This window comes from Lonchura striata, chromosome 16 (assembly GCF_046129695.1).
Source record: "Lonchura striata isolate bLonStr1 chromosome 16, bLonStr1.mat, whole genome shotgun sequence".
Classification (NCBI taxonomy): domain Eukaryota; kingdom Metazoa; phylum Chordata; class Aves; order Passeriformes; family Estrildidae; genus Lonchura; species Lonchura striata.
The window spans coordinates 9562308-9577501 of NC_134618.1; the positions used below are offsets into that span (position 1 = coordinate 9562308).

At 43.3% G+C, this 15194-nt stretch overlaps 1 protein-coding gene across 2 annotated transcripts in view; it reads left to right on the top strand.

The window, feature by feature from the left end:
- The window catches only part of XYLT1 (xylosyltransferase 1), a 176835-nt gene that overhangs the window by 78092 nt on the left and 83549 nt on the right, over positions 1-15194 (top strand). For both annotated transcript variants that reach the window (XM_021539810.3, XM_021539812.3), the window contains one exon: positions 8093-8618. In XM_021539810.3, the coding sequence (XP_021395485.2) occupies positions 8093-8618 (526 nt within the window). The remainder of the gene's footprint in view (positions 1-8092; positions 8619-15194) is intronic.

The window sequence follows — 15194 nt, forward strand, 5'->3', positions numbered from 1 at the left end:
TTTGTGTAATTCTGTTTAAAGATGTGCTCGTGCTGAAGTGGATCCAGGAGGCTCAATAACCCTGGTGGATGCTGCAGGACAGATGGTGCAATGAAGGGTCCTTTGAGGGCTGCTTTGCCTGGGAGCTGAGCAATGTCTTGGGTCGTGCAGGGTGGGTTCCACTGCCCACACCCAGGCAGAGCTGAAGCTGCTGCATTAGTGGGAACTAATGAAGTGTGTGTGTGTGTGTGTACACACAGTCAAAAAACCTGCCCCAGCCCTGGGAGTGTTGCTGCTCCTGGTGGTGAATCCCTGGGGCAGGACCTTTGCCAAAGGCAGGGCTTGTGCCTGAATCTGGAGTCCTGATGAGGTTCAGGGTCATTTGAAAGAGAATAAAATGTGTAAAGTGGGGGCAGTTATTGGTTATAAATCAAGTTCTGTTACAGATTGAATACGTTCGTCTGGTCTGTGCTGTCAAAGTCCAAACCTTCCTGAGAAGTTTAAATTAGCAGAGAACAAAGTGGTCTGTTTGGAAGGACTATGGATGTGTACTTTCACAGCTCCCTATAGCAGTATTCCAAACTTTAATAACCAGAACATCTGAAATTACTGTTGATACAATTATGGCTTTTTGTACAGTTACTGTGCTAAGCTGGAGCAAATGTGAAAATCTGTTTGGTCTCTTGAGGGATGCAATATTATTTTACTCCCTAATCTAAATCACTCTGAAAGTAAGTCACATGTTAGAAAAAAACAGAAAAACTATTTTGAGGAAAGCAGCCAAAGTTTTGAAGCTGTTTTCATTAAATTTCAAACTAGAGCATCTTCCCTTAATGTATGTATGTAAAAAGGGATAAAAGCAACTTCTATTAATGATGTTTTTACGATTTTGTTTCTAGTGTTTTGAATCACACTGCTGAAATCAGTGTTAAGAAAAAATAAAAATGGATGGCAACAGTTTTGGAAAGGAAAAATAATCCTCCAAACAATCACTTACCAATGCAGATGTTCCACTGAGGGGTCCCCTGTGCACTTTATGGTGGTCCATCTGTTTCTCTGCATTTTAAAATGCTAAATGTTGCAATAGTTTTGGGCTGGCTCTGCCTGTATCTGTTAGAGCTGAACCTGAAGGACTCCTGCTTTTTCAAGTATTAGAATTCCCCCTTTAACCCAAATTATTGCTTTGTCTCATTTTCCTTTTACATTTACAGAAAGCACTGTTTTTGAAGCAATTACATCTTCCATCATTGCCAGCTTGCAAGTCAATAAATCTATTTTCACCTTTTGCATCTCCCTCTCTAATGAAAGGCATAAAGTAATGTAATATATTTCTCACAAAATGTTTCTCCTGAGTCTTCAGCCACTGACAATTAAAGTACAATGCACTTATTACAACAAAACAGAAAAACATATGGAAAAATGTAACTACATTAACATCTGCTGCCTTTCCTCCATCTGCTGTCTTTGGCCTCACTTTTGTTCAAGCCTGCCAAAAGTGCTCATTTTCCAAGGGTCTCATGGCACATCAACCACATCTTCAATTAAAGTTCCCAGTTTCTTGTTTGTGTTGATGGCACAATGGGATGTCTGCTCTGCATCCATGCGGCTGCATGAGGGATTCGAGCAGAGCAGTGGTGCTTTTACAGTTTGAAAGATGTGAGTGTGGTAGGACAGGAGACAATGGGGTGACCACAGCATAAAGTTTGTAGTTCTGGATGCCAAAGGTTTTGATTTCGACTAAGAAACAGCCCACAAATGCACAAAGATAAGAGCAGAAGAAAAAATATTTAAATGTAGAGATGTGATCCTCTGGCAATTGGAAGGTGTCTTTACTGAAGTAATTAACAAGCACTACCAACTAATATGCCACAGCTGTGTTCTAATTATCTTTCCATAGTTCTGTTTAAATTCTTCTCAGTCATAGGACAGATAAAATAGATGGTCCTGTGAAAGCTGACCAGGTCTCTGAGGCTTTGACATGTGATGCAGATTTTGAAGCTATTCCCCAGGTCTGTGAGCTGGTTGGATCCTGAGCAGCTCACCCCAGCAAAGCAGCAAGTGCCTGTCCCAGCTCTGGGAGTCTCAGCTGTGTGTGATCCTCCATGACTGCCCAGGCATTGCATATTTTCACAGGAGGTCAATAATTGGGTGCTTTACTATGTGAAAGGAGGAAAAATATGTAGTTTTTTATAGTACAGGTGTTAGATTTATAGCTGGTCCTCAATCCAGCATGTCCAGTCCTTTGAGTAAGATCTGTGTGTTTTGCTGTTGCTCTGTGTTCATGTGTATATTTCTGGTTTGTTTTGCTGTATCTTTGAGGTACCAAGCTTTGCCAGAGGAAGAATATGAGAATATGTTCTCAGTACAAAAAAACAGCAAATCCTTCCGTGCTGGGGAGAAAATGAGTTGTCAGATAAACTGTAACTGTGAACATTTGCCATTCAGGGCTTGGTTGCACATGGTCCATCCATCTGTATAGTATTTATAGGACTTTGTTGATAAAGAAATTGTACAGTGAATAACTTTTCCTAAGAAGGGAGCATTTACTTACTGTCAGGAGGAAGTGCTCTGCACAATGCAATGCACACCTCTGGCAGATAAATGCAAGCTCCTGTTGTGTGCCTTCGTGAGCTGAGTAGGGTTTTCTTTTAGGTTCCCTACAAAGCCTCTGCAGAAGGAGCCTTGCAGAGCACGGTGCCTCTGCAGGTGTGTGGCAGGGCTTGCTGGATGCTGGAGCAGTGTGCACAGTGTGGGCTCTTCCCTTGGCTTTGGTGCCTCGAGCTGGATCCCTCAGCTACAGTCTGTGTGCCCGTGCTGCCTGCAGAACTGGTACACCCCTGTCTGCTGATGTCTGGTCTCTGCTGATTTAAATGCACATTTAAAGCAGATTTTGTCTAGTGCTGTTTTTTTGTGTATTGCAAAAATTAGCAGTCCTATTGCCTAATCCAGGCTGTTGGCAGAGGAGCTCCTTCCAGGGGCAGTGGGACGCTCTGTGAGTTGTACCTAATGGCTTTGCATGAATTCTGATCCTGCAGTGGAAAGCCCCACTGAGAAAGGGCTGGCTTGTTGGAGGTTTCCTGTGCCCAGTATTGGAGCCATGGTCTTTAACCTCCTGCCTTTAGCATGCAGGATATGTACCTGAAAGAGTACAGGGGAATTTGTGGCCTGAGTAACCCCACATGCATGCTTATGCTTGAACATGCTTAGCTTGAATGCAAATATATCTGACAGATGTGTCTTGCAAATACAGGCAAGCAAATGTGAAGAGTGGCAGTCTGCAGGTGTGTACACTTACCTGGGGTCTGGCTGAACTGGTGTGGGTTGTACTTGCAAAAGCCTCTGAGAGTGTTAACAGGCTGTCATTAGAATCCATTTGTCACTGCAGACAGCTGGGAAGTTCTTCCAAATTCTCTGTATTTGTGCTAGGTGCAGCGAGCAGCAGCAGCTGTTGTTGGGTCTGTAGTAGGTGACAGCAGCAATTTATTCCATAGTTTCCTCAGTAGGTTGCAAACTCTCTGCAGAAACCCAGGCTTTCCCTTCTGAGATAGATGGCACTTTGAATTCAATCAAGCTCAGAGTACCTAAGCCCCAGACCCTCAATCACTGCAGATGAAGTGCCTAATACATTGTGAGAGCATACATTGTGTCTGACAAACTTTAATAAAACACACCAGAGGTGGAGTTTGGAGAATTAAAATCTGCGTGTTCAACAGAGAGCAGAATTTGGAGCAGAATTCAAATTCTCACAGTACATATAATGACTCTGAGTTTAAAATGTTATTTTTGCATTAATATGATAATACTATTTTTAACATTAATGGCAATCAGTATGTAATTGGCAGTGATCTCATGCGCACTCCTGGGTACAGACTGTTCTTTCCCAGTTTTGGAGTATTTGCTTGTTATTCTGAACTGCAGTGTGCACACGCTCAGAAGAGGCCCCAGAGTCATTAAAACTCTCCCTGCCAGGGCTCTTGCACTCAGCACTTAACCTCTCCTTGGATCTTCTGAGAACCAGGTAAAGTTAGGACAGAACATTTATGCAGAACATCAATCCATCTCTTAGGCCTGTGTTCTGTGATAGACATCCACAGTGTCACACTTCATCTTGGAAATATGGTGGTGCAAAGTCTCCAGAGGTCTTTACAGCATCTTCCAGTACCTGAAACAGCTGCAAGAGAGCTGGAGAGGGACCTTGAGCAAGGGCATGGAGGCTTGGATGAGGGGGGATGGCTTTACACTCCCAGAGGTTAGGACTGCAGGAAAGGCACAGGTGGAATATGTGCTCTTTAGTGGCACGTGTTGTGTGTGACACCTGTAACACTGAGTAATTTAATAAGGCAGCCTCTCAAATGAGTTGAGTTTGGATATAGCCCCTTCTGGTCCATGCCTAGAGAGAATTGCTCTATTGTAAAGGCCAAAATGGAGCTTTCAATAGCAGTGGTAGGTGTTGGTTTGAAAACACTGCTTTCATCTTTGGCTGTGGACACATATGGGTTGTATTCATGGGCTTTCACTCTCTTTTGGTCCTGGTATGGCCTTCCATTTTTTCAGTGATTTGCAAGCACAGAGTTAAGGAGGTGCTGCTAACAAACAGCTTGATCAAAGTTGAAATAAATGATGATTCAGGCAGTGAACCTGCTGATGTATGTCCCATGGTACTGTCAGAACTGGGATTGCCTGGTTTCAAGATTGTCTCTCTGTGAGATGACTCTGCCCTGTCTTGAATGTCTTAGATATCCATGATGAATAAAATCTGCAATTAATCCAGCACTGTAAAAATAAAGTATTGCAGAGCAAGTAAAACCCATCTTCCTGTAGCCAGCTGAGCACCTGATGTGCTGCTTTTTGCTTGTACCCCTGAACTTCACAAATGAACACAACTTACTGTCAGCAGCTGCTGCTGCTCTAAGCTGGGAGTGCTGAGTTTCATTTCCTCTGCACTGCAAGCGTGCACATTCTGCTCTCACGTGTGGAGCCTAGCTTGAAATCACTGTACTGTAAAAATCACACTTGGCTTTGGTGAAAGCAGTCGAGAGGGAAATGCAGATCAAAGGTGGGTGGAGATTTTGGGTTTTGTGGTATTTAACACTTGCACCAACAGGTGTGAGGCTGGATTTGATTTTCCAACCGGGGTATTTGTTACATGTCCTTCTGTTTCAATGTGTATCTATAGCTCTTGGTTTTACACTTGTTGTACAGACCCTGCTTTATTTTTAGCCTCTGCTCCTCCCAAAGAGCTCTCTCTGCAGACACTGGGTGTCATGTGTGGTGGGAGTTTCTGTGGTGTTCACAGTCCCTGCGGGCAGGGAAGAGTTGTGGCCCAGCTTCATTTTGTGTCTGCCTTGGAAGCATTTAGAATTCATTTATTTCAGATTCCAGCATGTAGGCTCGGAGAAGCATTTCCCAGAAGGGGCAAAGCACTTGAAGGTGGAAAATAGTTTAAAGAAGTGAACCATGCACGAATAACTGTGCTGTTTGCTTTGCCTTTTCTCCTGAGGTTTCATCCTGGCTCTGTGCTGTGTCCCAGCGTGGTGGGATCTCTGCTGCAGCCCCGGGAGCTGCACAGCCTGTCCAGCACTGCTGCTGCAGGGCTGGCGAACGGGGAGCAAAGATTCCCATCGAAACCTCACATGAGTGTGGTGTCAGATGCTGTGTGAAACAAGAACGTGCCCACACCTGATCTTTGGGCACTCTGTGATGCTCCAGGGGGGTTTGGAAGCAGGAGGAGGGCAGAGGGCGTGCAGTGCTCTGCATCCCCGGGACATGGGAGGTGTGTGCCTGTTGCTCTGGTGCAGGCCAGGGTCTCCTTTGTGGGTAATAACAATTGCTGTGAAGAACCAATAGCAAATCTCCTCTCCCTTTCTTTCCCTTTTATCAACATGCATTTGCTTTACAGATTAGGATTTTTTTTTTTTTAATTTGAAGACAAAGATCATTTAGCAAGAGTCAGCCTGTGAGAGAGAACGTTGCCAAGATACATAGAAATAGCCTGTTGTGGCATTGCCTTAGAGACTTTAGAAAAGGTTTATTGAAGAAGAGAGAGTTGTTTTTTTGTCTTTGAAGATCCATTGAAGATACAGGACAAATGGTGGGAGCCGGGCTCTGAAAGTAATTTTTTTTTTTTTAGTTTGGTTATTCCTGGGAATGAAGGTTGCCTTGAAACTATGTTTTGTTTATTTTGTTTCTCTTTGGTTTTCAGTGAACACCAACAAAGCTGGGGAAGGGGCTGGAGCACAAGGCCTGTGAGGAGCAGCTGAGGGAGTGGGGATTCTTTAGCCTGGAGCAAAGGAGGCTCAGGGGAGACTTTATGGTTCTCTACACCTCCCTGAGCAGAGGCTGCAGCCAGGTCAGGGTTGGTCCTGTCTCCCAGGTAACATCTGACCGGACAAGAGGGAGTGACCTCAGGTTGTACCAGGGAAGCTTTAGATTGGATATTAGGAAAAATTTATTCATGGAAAGTGTTGTCAGGCACTGGAACAGGCTGCCCAGGGAAGGGCTGGGGTCACCATCCCTGGGGGGATTCAAAAACTGTGTAGACGTGGCACAAGAAGACATGGCAGTGCTGGATTAATGGGTGGGCTTTGATCCTGAAAGTCTTTTCCTGTTTAAATGAACCCATGTTTCTGTATAAGTGCTATTCTTTTCCTTAAAGTAAGTCTGAGAAAAGAAATTGATTTAATGCTTTCTCTTAAATGTTACATTTTATTTAAAAAAAAAAAATATTTCACGCCAAACTAGAATTATTTTGTTTGTTTGAAAAATGTTTGGAATTTGGTTTGTGAGTGGTTGTCTGGTGTTGTTTTTTTTTTTTAAAACTCCTTTGCATTCATCTGTGTCTGACAGCTTGAGCTAGTTGCAAACAGGACATTTTCATGGAGAGAGAATCACTTTATTCACTCTCTAAACAACTTCTAAAGAATAAATGATTCAAACATTTCTCATTGCTGAGCTTCAGAGGTCAAACTGATACTGACTCCCTGCATGGCCTGGGATAAGTCATTATCTCTGTCTCCTTTCTCTGCAAACCCTGACTGTTAAATAGTTCCTCCCAGAAGAAGTGTGAGAAACAATTAACTCATGCTGATAAAATGTTTTGAATACAAAATGTGGTTGATAGGTGCTAAAAGATGCTCCCATCAGTCATCATTAGTGATGCTGTCATTTCCCAGTCTCTGATTTTTGGTTACATGTTCCACAAGTGAAAAGGAAACAGAACAGACTCAAAAAGTCTATCCATATTTTTTACTCCTGTCTTCAGATGTTTTAATAACTATTTTTCATTGATTTTATCTACTACTGTTTACTTTTGCAAACCAAGATATTTTCATGTCCAGAGATCTAAAAATTGTGTCCCTCACGAGTTTCCACAGCTGGAGCAAAAGTAGCTCAACCTAACCCATCCCTGATGCAGACAAATATTTTACATGATCTATTCATTTTCCTTTATATGATAGATTTTGACTGTTGCAAAGTTATGGTCTGTGTATTTGTCTAAGAGCATTGAGGGGAGGATCATGATGGTTGAGAGCTGACACCTGAGCCTGACTCTGACCTTCCCAGGGAGAGTTCAAAGGTGTAGAAACTCAAAAAAGAAGGAAAAAAAAAAGGGGGGGGGGGGGGCAAAATTGGGAGGGAATTGTTTTGTGGCAAAGTCACTGCCTTAAGAAAGCTCAGGCTGTAGTCAGGTGGTGCTTTCTGCAGAACAACGAGGCAGTTCTGGGATACCAAACTGTGATGGTTAATCACAAGGAGTGAAGGAAAGCATTGAAGGACCTGTTTTTGCTCCTTTGAAACCTGTGTCTGTTTTCTCATGGATATTTAATGGTGTCAGGGTGAAGTGTCTGGTTAATCACTGCTCACAAACCTGTGTAAAACCTCCCTGCTCCATCTGAGATAGGCCTTGGACTCTGGCCCAGTGAAGAAGAGATGCCAGTGCAGGTGACTTGGGCACCCCAGAGGCTCTCAGCTTCTGTCTGCTGCAAACCCCAACACAGGGATTTTCTGCAGTATGTAGGATTGTAACTGATCTATGTTTTCATGTAAGAAATGCTTGTCATGCATGGGATGTGACTGTTTAGTAAGATGAGTATAATTTTTCTCCCATTTGTAGGATGGCTATTTTTCCCACCGACCGAAAGAGAAAATGCGAACAGACAGCAATAATGAAAATTCAGTCCCCAAGGACTTTGAAACTATTGATAACAGTAACTTTGCTCCCAGGACTCAGAGACAAAAGCACCAGTCTGAGCTGGTGAAAAAACCCCTTAGCAAACAAAAGGAGCACTTGAGAAAGAAACTGGAAGAGGAAAAGATGAAAGAGAACAGGCTGCTGGGGAAGAACTCCAACGAGGTGGTGCAGTTCAGCGATCACCTGGGAAAAAACAGCAGCAACAGCAACAACCTGAAGGAGATTGACAGGTTTCCCACACAACATCTTTTACAAAAAATTGAGAACAGCTCCCCTGAACTGAAATACGACCAACCACCCAAGTGTGAGGTGACGGGCAAGGAGGCGATCTCGGCCATGTCCCGCGCCAAGTCCCAGCAGTGTCGCCAGGAGATCGCGGACGTTTACTGCCAGCACAAGCTTGGGAAGCTGATGCCGGAGCAGGTGACACGTTTCTGTGCCCTGGAGGGTAAGTTGGGAGATGGAGAAGTAAAACACTGTCTTGGGGGAAGCATTCTCTGTAATTGGAATGGCCTTCTGATGACAGAAATGGCTTTATTGCAGGAATGTGTAATGGACTTGGTCCGTGAAAACAAGGGAGGCTTTGAATTCTCTTTGAACAAGGGAATAATACAGATGCCACAAGATCCCTGGTGGATTCCTGTAGAATTCACTTCCACCAGATTTTTATTGCACACTGTGATAAAGGTATTCAGCTGCTCCTGTTTCTTTTAGTTCTTAACCTACAGACACAGAGAAGAATAGTCAAAATCTTGCCATGCTGTGCAGGAGTTGTGTGCTTTTTGGTAATCAGAGAACAGCCATTCAGTGAAACGTTGAATTTTGGAGCTTTATGCTAACCAATACATGAGTGGCATTGCTGTTATGGCTGTATGGCTATTTTTCTGTCACACTGGACTCCTAAGCATTTTGATAACCCAGGTAATTATCAGAAGCATATAAAAAATTTCCAAAAGCACAGGGAAAAGATCCAATTTTTAGCTGACTTCTATTTTTAATGTTCTTGAATCAGCAAAAGTTATTTTCAAAATCACTGCTGGAAAGTCAGTCACCTCTGCTGGCCTAAGCCAAGCTTTTATTTGTTGCTTTGGTTTCCCCATGCCCTCAGATGTTACCTCTCAGCTTGCTGTCAGTTTGCATGTCTGAGCTGACCTTTTTCTACTTTTCAAAGAGTGCTTCATGTGCCACCGTTCATCCAGCCATATAAGCTCTCCATAGAGTAAAATGCCTTCTAAAAGAAAATAGCATTGATCAGTTGATCAAAGTGGGTATTGATCAAGGAGCAGCATTACCCACAGCAGCATTTGTTTATACAACAGTCCAGAGTCCCAACCCTGTAATTGGCCATGCACAGAAGGATATGCCATGTCTTTGTCCAAACTGAAAGTACAAAGGGGATTTATAAACTAGAGAATAGGTCTTGCTTTGAGACTGCAGAATAGACATGGGGATCCATGGGAGCCAGGGGATGTTTAGTTCCTTTCATTGGGAGCATCCTCTAATGGCTTGTTTACTGCACCATCACAAAGCAGTGGTTACAGCAGGGTGATTTCAGTGTGGTAGAGAGAAGGATAGCATTGCTATTACAGAGATTAGGAGGTTAAATTCCCTGTATAGACAGTGAAAAAGAGGAGCTGCCCCAGAGAATGTATCAAAAAAAGCACATCTCCCTGTAACAAGATTCTTGGGCTTTTAATTTCGATGGTGCATCTTGCCAGGATGAATGTTCTGAGCACCCCATTCCCCACTCCAGTGCATCTGTGACTGTCTTGTTTTGGTTTTTTACCATGTCTCTTCTGGTGTTTTTTCTCCCTTTCTTATCACGGTTAAATATTGTTAAGCTGGGTGGGCCAGACACTGGAGACAATTAATGGAGCAGGCAGAAGACACAGTTTTCAGTGGGAAGAAGGGAAGAGGGACAGTAAAGGCAGCACAAGTTGAAGGGAAGACAAGAGAACAGCAGAGAGTTAAAAACAGAGCAAAAGCAGACATCAGTAACAGGATGAGCATCTGTGAGTACCCCTGGGCACTGCTGGGCACCACTGGTGGAACCCACTGTGATAAACATGTCCTTGCTGTTCCTTCCCTCTTCTTCCCCCTTCTTCCCTAGGGGCAGGGCAGTCAGCTGTGGTCTGTGAGGAAGCTGAGGGAGGCCAGCACGTTGCAGACACTGCCCTCCAGGGATCAAGAAGGTGTCTTAGTAATAGGACCAATGCTGTAAACCTTGTGTAAGCAAGTATAGCCCATATACAAATATGCAAGTGATATCCTGGCCAAGCTGGAAGGTATATTGTGATTAGTGTGCAACTGTGCAATTTTGCACACATCTGTGGTTCCTGCTTGGTAATCTGTCTTCCAGGGGTGCAGGGTGACTTTCCAGAAGTTTTAAACAACTGCCATCCTTAAAAACAGGTTTCTCAATAAATATTTGCTGCTTCTTTTCTAAGTACAGGATTTATCTCTTATGCCTGCAGTCAGGATAAGAACAGTGTCACATTTTACACTTAAAGCCTTTCAGTATATATGTACATAGCACACTGGTATAAATGCTTCCATTGTAATGCCAGAGTAAAATTCTCAGGAAAACTAGGGGGTACAAATACGTTTAGAAAAATGATGAAACTGTCCAAATGTGATTAATTTAGGAAAAACTCATATGGTATGTATATATACCACATTAAAAAATTAGGTGCATAAAGATTGTGTCTAAAATTTTTAGGTTTGCTGAGCTAGAGCTTAATTTAATTTTTTACTTTAAGTGGTGGCACTTGTTTAAAAAAATAATTGAGAGACATGTTAGCCTAGCCAGATGGATACATGTGGAAAATATTGACTTTTCTTTGCCTCAAGGTTATTTCCTCCTGCCTATGCTGACAGCTGAAGTTAACCACTTCAATTGCCAGATTTCCTTGGCAGAAAGTCTGGACATCCTGTGTTCCATATGAGGTTGCTCTAGAGCAGATTTGGGAGCTTTGCTGTGGAGAAGTGGTAATGCAGAAGCACATGGAATGGGACATGAGTTGCTAATGCAGGAAGCACCAAGGCACAGGAAGATTGGGTCACCAAACCTATGGAGGAAATCCAGACCTTGAAGTCATTTCCCAGATGTTTCAATACAGAATTGTCAAGACAGACATGGGGGAGCCCCAAAACTGAAAGCACCCAATGCCTACTGGAAGGCCTTGTATGGATATAATTGGTAGATCCCTTGAATTTTATAGGCCTGTTAAAGATCCATTGTCTGAGTTGCAGTGTGTTGTGGTCCCCTATCTCTCCTCCCACTGTAGAACATAAATACTGCTCTTCTTCACTCACAGAGCGACTCCATCCCTCATGAAAGGTGACTTCAACAACTCTGTTGGTCCTTGAAAAGAATTGAGCTTGGTTACAGGAGAGTTTGTGAAATACTGGACATCAGCTTTTGGGGATATAAGACACCCCTTTGGTAGGATTGCTGGTAGGGGTAGATGTGAGTATTTTAAAAAGCAATCTGGTGTTTTTCAGCAGCAGTCAAACATCTGGGGTCTGAGTCTGTGTGTTCAGCATTTGAGTTCATGTTCCCATCAGTTTAGTTTGAACAAAGGTTTCCTGTCTGTTTTCAGCAAAATTGTGAAGTATAAATATTTATGCGTTGGAGCAGCAGATTCATCCATTATCCCTACATATAAATGTGTTCCCAGTGCTGTGGTTTCCATTGAGATATCATCCAGAATTTAATCCCCTTGGATCTTGTCTCAGCTGATCAAAACCATGACGCTGCTAAGTGTAGCTCTCAATCATGGCCAGGACTCCATCCAGCTGGATTGTCATAAATGTTAAGTGATACATTCACTTCAGTTATCAACAAGAACGGGATCATACAAGCTGTTACTTTTTGAAGTGTTTTATTGTTTCCAAAGGCAACAGGCAAAGGAAGTTGATTATAAGGATCTTCAGTGATAAAAGGAAGGATTGTTAAAATCAGGAGCATGATGTCCCCTGTCTGACGTGCAGGTGTTATTTCCGTGAGGGCTGCAGTCCCGCTAAGGGCATTGCTGCTGGAGCAGTAGAACAGGACATGGCACCTTCAGCAGCCACCTGACTTGCAGAGCAGGTGAGCTGACATTTCCCTGTAAGCTGGTCCTAAAACACGGCACAAATCTATGGCACAGGAGATTGGTGTTGAAGGGTTTAGGTGCAGCCTTACCCAGTCACTGCTGAGAGCAGGGCAATGGGCAGCTTGCAAGTCTCCCTTGGCTCAGAAGGGAATGTTCGGCCTTTGTAGAAATGAGTTTTGGGGATAATGCATTCAGCAAATGTGAGATGGGAAGTGTAGGCTCAGCACAAGGTTAGATGAGGAAATAGCAAATCCAGTCCTGTGCAGGTTAAGATACTCACAGACATCCTTTGGGGAGTTCTCAGGAGACATGGTACAGCCTGTGGACCATGTGGCAGATGTTTCCTTGCTGGGGCCATCTATGGCCTGGTCCTGTACAGACACTGATTGTCCTGGTGGGCCAGACATTCTTCTGCTCACCAAAGCTGTCGGTGCACGTGGACCCTCTGTCTCCCTTCTTTGTCCATTATCATGCACGGCCCTCCTCTTGTGCAGAGATACTGAGAAGAAGCAGAAGTTTAAATGAGAATTCTTGTCTCTAAAATACCCATCACTCTGTACCTGTGCCTTGCAGGGTTGCTGGATGGACACAGAGCACAATTCCTGCTTGGTCATTGCCACCAGGTCAGGAGTCATCACAAGCACAGTCCCCAGTGGCATCTGCACCAGGCCTCCTCTGGGCCAGCTTCTCTCAGCTGCCATATCCCCAGGGGAGCCTCTGGCCTAATCCTTATCATTAATTACCCCATTGGCTTTATTCTTGGCCCAGATCTATGGCCCTAGATAGACCAAAGTACATAGCAGAGTTTTTTCAGAAGTATTTTCTAAGATGTAGTTCTAGCAAGTGAGAAGTCCCTGGGAAAGCAGAGAGCCTCAGCTGATACTGATTTATTTCCTATGGGCGTTTCTGTTGTCTTTTCTTAGTTTTTAAGTCAAACAGGTTTTTCACTACCTTCATCCTTGTAGGGTAAACCCAGCTTATAATAAAGTAGAAAAATAATCAAGCTTCCCTAATTCCAAAGAATTTAGCAGCACTGAAAGAGGTTTTTTGCAAATCAGACTGCCTTCTCCCTGGTTACTTATTGATAATGCTGCTCTGGCACATGGAAGCAAGTGCTTTCAGCTTCTTAGAGGCTGCTGGGAAGAAAATTTTCCATTTTATTTCAGAAACACAACCTTTTGGTTTTAAAACTGACAGAAAAGGGCTCTGGAGCTCTGCTTATTGAACACACAGGTAATAGCAATCTGAATGTCCAAAATGTTTTTATCTGATGACTTGAAAGCACTCAGCAGAAAGAGGTGTGATTTGCAGGAAGGGAGAGGAAAAGCCACAAGATGCCAAATACTTGTGGGGTGGAGCAGAGCTGTTCTTCAAGGCATGGAAATGAGAGCATCCTCTACAGAATTTTAAAAGAATGGGAACTGTAATGAAGCAAATAGAGGATTTCATCTGCTCAATATGCATGTGTATGCACACAGTGACATATAAATGTGTGGTTTGTTTAGCTTTTAAGGTTTTGGCAGTGCATTTTTGGACTCACTGGGTTTGATCTACAGATCATTGAACCCCAGATTTGTCTTTTTCTTCTGGTTTCAGGATTCCAAATCACATTGGCTGCTGCTGCTTGCCTGTGTGTTAATCTGTTAGTGTGACAGAATCACTGTGGTGAGCTATACAGAGTTTAAGGAGCATGTAAGAGCCACTGCACATGCAGCCCAGACAGCATTTTAATTTGCTACACCACAGATGACTCTGGTTGCAGTAAATTTACTGTGAGTAGACTAATTGCAAAATAACCCTAATTGAGTAGTTATCAGCAAACAACATCCTGTGGAACAAAACTGCTTACAATTAATAGCATTTAAGGCATGCACTGGTATTCTGCAGAATGCTAAGATGTAATTACACCGTGTACAGAGATTGTGTTCTGTTCTGGAAACCATGTTTCCAGCACTGCTTTCATTATAAAGGGCCGTTTCAAGATCCAGTACTTGCATTTTAGGCTAAATGAATTTATGAAATAAGTGATGTGTCTCTCCCCTTAATGTGTGTGAAGCAGAACCAAGTCTAATAAAACCAGTGAAGCTGTGGCACTGTCAGGAGAAAAATGAGTGGTGCTACTGTCTGGTCACGTTTCTCCACGTAGGCTTGTCTGATCACCTGTGGGTCTGGAGGCTGCAGAACTGGTCCCCAAGAGCAGACTTGCAGAAATCATCTGGCACGTGGCATCTCAAGGAAATGCTGGGACATTTCATGACACTAGGAGTGGGGGGCAGAAGGGATGGAAAATTTATGGTCAGCAGTCCTAGTTCTCACCAAGCCTCTGTTTTGGAAAATGTTATCATTTTATGGAGCATTAAAGGGGGAGTGTGGGCAAGCGTGGGAGAGGATAATGGCTGAGTATGTCCTTGCTGCAAACCTCCTGGGAAGAGAGCATGAGGGTAGCAGAAGCTCAGTGAATATTTTGATAAAGATTACTGTGCATGTATAGAGATGAAAGAGAAGTACTTAAGTGATTGTTAATGCTTCCCAGTGATCCTGAAATGTGTGGACAGTGTTGGTGGGGAAAGTGAAATACAACTATAGATAAAGAAAATGGTTGGTATGAAGGTATGAGCAGGGGGAGTGGGGAGAAGAATCAGAAGGACCAAGAAACCCAACCCCAAACAAAAGCACCAAACCCAACCTCCCCCTGTACAAGGAAAATTTGAACCCTTCTCTTTTTCATACATAATGTTTTTCATATAAAATTGTTGTTTGACCTCTGGAGTGGACCCATTATGCTGATTTTAGTAGACAGACCCTGAAGAGGAAACATGGCATCTAATTATCTTAATTTTATTCAATGCAAAGCAAGCAGCTGTGTACATTAGTACTGGACTGAGCTTGAGTTAAGCTTCAGTGTTATTACTCTTTCCTAATTTGTC